The sequence below is a fragment of the Cucurbita pepo genome, chromosome LG18 (assembly GCF_002806865.2).
Source record: "Cucurbita pepo subsp. pepo cultivar mu-cu-16 chromosome LG18, ASM280686v2, whole genome shotgun sequence".
NCBI classification, from domain to species: domain Eukaryota; kingdom Viridiplantae; phylum Streptophyta; class Magnoliopsida; order Cucurbitales; family Cucurbitaceae; genus Cucurbita; species Cucurbita pepo.
The window spans coordinates 3,323,767-3,330,118 of NC_036655.1; the positions used below are offsets into that span (position 1 = coordinate 3,323,767).

Sequence of the window (6,352 nt, forward strand, 5' to 3'; positions counted from 1 at the left end):
TGGGCGGTACGCCCTGGACAAGTATAATCAAACATCCAACACGCAGTCACATGCAACACACCTTGAACAAGCATGACCACGACACAAAGCAAAATCATATCAACACATTTCTTAGAGACATACTAATCATAGATACTAAGAACACAGTAAGATTAAAATGAGCTATTCCTTATTATTCAAAAACTTGTCAGCACTAATTCTATAATACAACTTATTAGGATATGGGCTCACATCAGCTTGAGCCTTGAGCTTAAACCATAAATACTACGGAAGAAAACTACTGTTATTCAGTGATTTTATTTCTCCTTTTTTCCCCTTACTACATCTATTCGTTTTCGAGGCAGAATCGGGGAGTTAAAGAAGCTACCTGATTCGGTCATGTGTCTCGAGGTCCATCGGAAGACTGCTTCTTTCTTAGATTCCAGTGAAGGCCATCATGAATGCTGTGCAAGAAGTCGTTTGTCGAGTCGACCTGGCACGCTGTAGGCACTGGCCAAGGTGCCATGCTGCATACAAGTGCATCTCCTGCACCCAATTCCTTCCTGCCCTTCCCATCAAAAGATGCCCATGCATGCCCCCTGCTATTGAAAGGTACATGTATACGTATCGTTACGTATTCGGGAAATATCAAGGGTCGAAAAGACAGGGAGTGCGGACATATCGGAGTAAATAGAATGCCGGGAACCTGTGAATGTCGCAGTAGCGTTTAAGAAATGTCATACTTACCAAGATAAAACTAAAACTCAAAACCAGCCAACCAAAGGAACATACCTGAGGATGAACCATTGATCCTCCAGCAGCCAATGAGTACGCTGTGCTGCCAGAAGTAGTTGATAGAATCAGACCATCCCCTTGGACACAAGTTACAAAGGAACGGTCACAATAACATTCCAGATTCGTAAGGTATGACGACATTCCACGATCAATTGTAACCTCATTCAGCACGAGTATCGGTTCTTCGGTTTCATATTCGTTTCTTGCTGCATCTCGAATAACATGGCACTGCAGTCGGTGTCGCAATGTGATACTAATTGGACCCTTTAGAACTGAATCCAAACATTCTCTGTAATGCTCACTGTCTGGAGCGTGTTAAAGAAACTTTTCAGCGATGAACGAACATAAACGTCGTGGTGTAATATGTTACTTTAAGAATAACTTTTAAACATAAAAGAAACTATCATACAGGTCTTTGGGAAGCAAATCAATTCCATCCCGGTTCGTAACAATAAATTAATTTCTACGGTAAATAATACTTCCTCGGAACCGAAGGATACGAAAAGGAGTCATAAAACCCAGAGACCCTAAAGAAAACGGAACAAGTGGAGGAACTGGTCCTTTAAACATTGATGCTGCCTGCAATCAAGTGCCAAATTAATCCAGAAAAGATCTTCAAAGTATAGAACTCAAGAAGTCATAAAATCATCTAATAAGGAAGTCATGACTCTTACCAACAAAAACACTAAATGTCATTTGTAAGAATAGTTCCACGATATCATTAATCGTTAAGGGCATAGTTAACAACAAAAGTAGCAAGACTTAACAAGCTAATTGTACTCCTCATTTGGGGGTGTTTATAAACAAGGTTGTAACGGCCCAAGCTCAATCCCACCGCTAGTGGATGTTGTCCATTTTGGGTTTTTCCTTCCAGACTTCCCCTCATAGTTTTAAAACGCGTCTACTAGGGAGAGGTTCCACACTCTTATAAGCAATGCTTCGTTCCCCTCTCCAACCAATGTGGGATTTCACAATCCACCCCCTTGGGGCCCCAGTGTCCTCACTGGCACACCGCCCGGTGTCTGGCTTTGATACCATTTGTAACAGTCCAAGCCCACCACTAGCAGATATCGTCCTTTTTGGGCTTTCCCTTCCGGACTTCCCCTCTAGGTTTTAAAACACGTCTGCTAGGGAAAGGTTCCCACACCCTTATAAGCGATGCTTTGTTCCCCTCTCCAACCGATGTGGGATCTTACAAAGGGATAACATCCTTCTCAGTCAAATATGTAAGGCGGTATCACCGGAGTTTTTATATTAGGCGAAGATGGCTAATGAAAGCATCAGTTCATGGTTGTTAATAAACATCTTGATATGTAGACACGACCATACTTTGAACAAATTTGTTCCAACTATTCCCTAATAAACTTGACAGTCAGACATGAAATTGAATGCCAGTTATAATGTCTATAACAATAAGAAGATACTCCTGAAAGTGAAATTGTTCAACATACCCAGAGCACTGTTCCATCTCCACCAAGAGTAACCACAAGATCAACTTTCGTGTGCAGAAGCATAATTTCCTCGTCTGTCGAGAGATAGAGAAGAGGGGTCGATCGAGTAAACAAGGATGCTATTAAATAAGTAGTTGCAGAAACCATAAATGGTTGCCATATAAATCAAAGCTCAAATATGAAATCGAGGTCCATGATTAAATAAACATTGCAAACAGAGTGACAGATGTAATCAGAATAATAGCAACCTTTCATACTCACCATCTTTCCATGTCTGGACAAAATTGTAGTAGTCCGACTCAGTCAGAAGCTCGTTTTTGACACGTGGTTCAACGTAAATGTGAAGACCTTTATGCTCTCTCAACCATCTAGGAGGAATAGAAAATGGGAATAAGGAAAATATAGCATTCTTTTTGCATTAAGTTGATACTCTTGTTATGACGCATAAAAACTTCGATCTACACAAAAAGGGATCAAACGTTCCCCGTTTCCCGGTTTTCATCATCATTATTGCCATACTTATCCTTGAAATGCATGATGATTTTTACTTATTTGCTCCCGTAAAATGAAAAGAGGCATACACACCTGATCATCTCAAAACAAAGAATTCGAACTGATATTGAGTTTGGTTTTGTCAATATAAGCACAGTCTGAGGTTGAGATTCCCACTTCAAAAAGATCTGCAATGAAAATGTTCTTCAAGAGTGGACTTGGTTGAAATATCCGAAAATCAAATAAAATATTAGGTAGAGATTAAAAAAGTAAAAAAAAACGAACAAACTAAGAATTCTATGTTATTGACATGTAATTTGTGAAAGCCATCACAATGTGTCGGTCTATGTTCAGTAGAATCAAACCTGTCTACTGCTACGCTCTGCAGTTGTTATGTTTCCTTTTTCAAAGGAGACGACATCGTGCTTGTGTCGATCACTATGCTCGCTATCACAGCCCCATGAAAGTTCAAATGGTGCCTGTAATTGCAAACTCATATGGGATTAACAATTGTAGAAATATGTAATTAGTTTCTTCATCTTCTTATTGGAAATTTGGCAATAAAAATAACTAATGAAATATCAAAGCCATCTCTATAACCAGAAAGAAGCAGCAGAGATATGTATGACACAAAAAACAACCATGATAAGAACAGGTACGCAGATACTCAAATACCTTTCGAGTATATTTTCCGGACCCCTTTTGAGAAACAGAATCGACGTCCCCATCTTGAAGAACTTCATGAGAACATATTCCATTTGATCCACAACACCAATCTGATTGCTCGGTGGCTTGCCGGGTTAGATTGTTTGATCTCTTACTATCATAACCGTTGCGTTCTGCAGGTGGCTGCCCTATAATGCATAAGTATAAGTAGTTTTAAGGAAGAGAACAACAAAAAAGGGCTCTACTTTTAATCATTTACACACAGTACAGTTAATATGCCTTTTGCACATGTTCTATGTGATATTTGAATGACATTTCTCCAAATTACATTTTGATTTGAACATTAGTGATGTCATATTGAATCTACTTTGCCCAAAAGTCATATCTTTGGGAAAAGGAAGCAATGTTCATTTGACGAAAGTTAATGTCGTTAGTTGGATAGAAATTGGAGAGAATTTATTTAATTAAAGGTGAAATGTCCAAGGAGTCAAGAACCTCTTAAATTTGAAAGAAATGGGTCCTACTTCATCACAATCTGAAACAAAAACCATTTCGACATCGAACTGAAGAAAACTGGGATGAAGCTCATCCAGCTTTCTTGAACGAAATATAAAAGATCTGCACCTTAAAACATCTAAGGCATTTATAAGCATTATATTGATAATGTGAGATCCCACGTCGGTTGGAGAGGAGAACAAAGTATTCTTTATAAGGGTGTGGAAACCTCTCCCTAGTAGACGTGTTTTAAAAACCTTGAGGGGAAGCCCGAAAGGGAAAACCCAAAGAGGACAATATCTGCTAACAGTAGACCTGGGCCATTACAAATGGTATCAGAGCCAGACACCAGGCGATGTGCCAGCAATGAGGCTAAACCCCGAAGGAGATGGACACGAGGCGGTGTGCCAGCAAGGACGTTGGGCCCCGAAGGGGGTGGGTTGGAGGTCCCACATCGATTAAAGAAGGGAATAAGTGCCAACGAGAACGTTGAGCCCCGAAGGAGGGTGGATTATGAGATCCAACATTGATTGGGGAGAAGTGGACACGAGGTGGTGTGCCGCAAGGACGCTGGGCCCTGAAGGAAGGTGGATTGGGGGGTCCCACATTGATTGGAGAAGGGAACAAGTGCCAGCGAGGACGCTGGGCCCTGAAAGGGGGTGGATTGGGGGGTCCCACATTGATTGGAGAATGGAACGAGTGCCAACGAGGACGCTGGGCCCCGAAGGGAGGTGGATTATGAGATCCCACATCAGTTAGGGAGGAGAACGAAGCATTTTTTATAAGGGTGTGGAAACCTCTCCTTAGCAGACGCGTTTTAGAAACCTTCTTTATAAGGGTGTGGAAACCTCTCCTTAGCATACGCGTTTTAAAAACCTTCTTTATAAGGGTGTGGAAACCTCTCCTTAGCAGACGCGTTTTAGAAACCTTCTTTATAAGGGTGTGGAAACCTCTCCTTAGCAGACGCGTTTTAGAAACCTTCTTTATAAGAGTGTGGAAACCTCTCCTTAGCATACGCGTTTTAAAAACCTTTTTTATAAGGGTGTGGAAACCTCTCCTTAGCAGACGCGTTTTAAAAACCTTAAGGGGAAACCCAAAAGGGAAAGCGTGAAAATCTCTCCTTAGCAGACGCATTTTAAAAACCTTAAGAGGAAGCCCGAAAGGTTAAAGACAATATCTGCTAGCAGTGGGCTTGACCATTACAGATACTTTCTTAACACTAAGCAAGAAAACATCAACAAATACATTCCAAATAACACAACAAATCCTATAAGAAAAACCTTTATGTTCAAGTTGAAGATTCCTTGTCCTCTCCAGTTCAAATTTGCGCTTCCATTCAGCCGCCTCAGCTTGTGCAGCAGCCTTTCCTTCAGCTGCCCTTCTTAATGCTTTTGCAACAGCTAAAGATTAAAGAAACATTCTAAGCAGTATATCTTAACCAACTCATATTCAATAGCAAACACAAATGAATCAGTAGAACATATGAAACAAAACTGTGATACACATACTTCTCAAAGCCTCTGAAAACTCAATAAGATGCTCATCAGTCTCCATTAATGGCGACCGTTGAAGAAGCTCCTGGACCGCCTTCTCAGAGTTCAACAGGGAAGTTGCATTCGAAAAACCGTTCTCCGCCATCGTGCTAGAAAAGTTTCCTTCTCCCTGTATCAACAGCAGTTTAGTTGGCCAAAGAAAACTAAATAACACGAGAAACACTCTAAACAATTAAGAAACAGAGAAAGTTCCTCCACTGTTCAAAGAAAACGTGGGAATCTTAGAAAAAGAACAAAAAGTTCTCAATGAAAAAAGTTATTATACTGCAAAATCATCTCGTCCCACTCGATCAATCCATCAATATCATTATCACATCAAACAGACCGATTCCAAATTCTCCATAATACCCAATTAATCAACACTTGACACGATTTCCCAGGAGCTTGGCACGAATATTGAACCTAAAGATACCCCAAATGGTAAAGGAATCAAACAGTGCATCACATCCTCAAACTAACACAAGAACCGCCAAAAATCCCAGAAAACATAATGAACAGATCAAAAACCCCAATCGAGACATGGAGTCGATTCATGAATCAAGATCATAAGAACAAGAACAACAAGAACGGTAAATGGAGAGAGGGAGAGAGAGATTACAGAAGAAATTAACTTGACGGGAGACATGGATGCGTACAGAGGGAAAAGAAGAAGGAAGAATAAATCCCAATCCCAATCCCAATCCCAACCCGCTCGTTAAGCTCTCCCACAACCGCAACCGCTTGAAATTGGCGGCGGCGGTAGCGGCGGCAGGAGGAGCATTCGATTGAAATGTGAAATTTCAGTTGAATTTAGGGAACACCCACCTGATCCAGAAGAACATTAAGGGAGAGAGGGAAAGAAGTTTACAGAAGCTAGAGAGAGAGAGAGAGGAAGCGAGGTGATTGGGCCATGGAAGAACGCGTGGCAATTGAGACGAGCTA

At 41.0% G+C, this 6,352-nt stretch overlaps 1 protein-coding gene across 3 annotated transcripts; it reads right to left on the reverse strand.

The window, feature by feature from the left end:
* Positions 1-147: 147 nt before the first annotated feature.
* Positions 148-6,352, reverse strand: LOC111780653 (NAD(H) kinase 1-like). 3 transcript variants are annotated; one of them, XM_023661119.1, is made up of 12 exons: positions 6,030-6,350; positions 5,697-5,833; positions 5,387-5,540; positions 5,159-5,278; positions 3,393-3,571; positions 3,083-3,196; positions 2,811-2,905; positions 2,487-2,593; positions 2,226-2,299; positions 1,275-1,353; positions 772-1,079; positions 148-685 (listed from the first exon to the last, which is right to left on the reverse strand). In XM_023661119.1, exons 3-12 carry the CDS (start codon positions 5,514-5,516, stop codon positions 377-379), a joined length of 1,515 nt encoding a protein of 504 aa, XP_023516887.1. In that variant the 5' UTR covers positions 5,517-5,540; positions 5,697-5,833; positions 6,030-6,350; the 3' UTR covers positions 148-376. The 3 variants fall into 3 exon arrangements, with proteins under 3 accessions (XP_023516887.1, XP_023516886.1, XP_023516885.1); XM_023661118.1 differs by lacking the exon at positions 5,697-5,833 and having other exon boundaries at positions 6,236-6,352; XM_023661117.1 differs by lacking the exon at positions 5,697-5,833 and having other exon boundaries at positions 6,030-6,349.

Excerpts from the sequence above, each read along its gene's own strand:
- LOC111780653 (XM_023661117.1), bottom strand. The coding sequence starts at position 6,056 with ATGTCTCCCGTCAAGTTAATTTCTTCT. Across the intron at positions 3,197-3,392 it reads CCGGAAAATATACTCGAAAG|GCACCATTTGAACTTTCATG; the intron begins GTATTTGAGTAT and ends TTGCAATTACAG. Across the intron at positions 686-771 it reads GATCAATGGTTCATCCTCAG|GTTCCCGGCATTCTATTTAC; the intron begins GTATGTTCCTTT and ends CGACATTCACAG.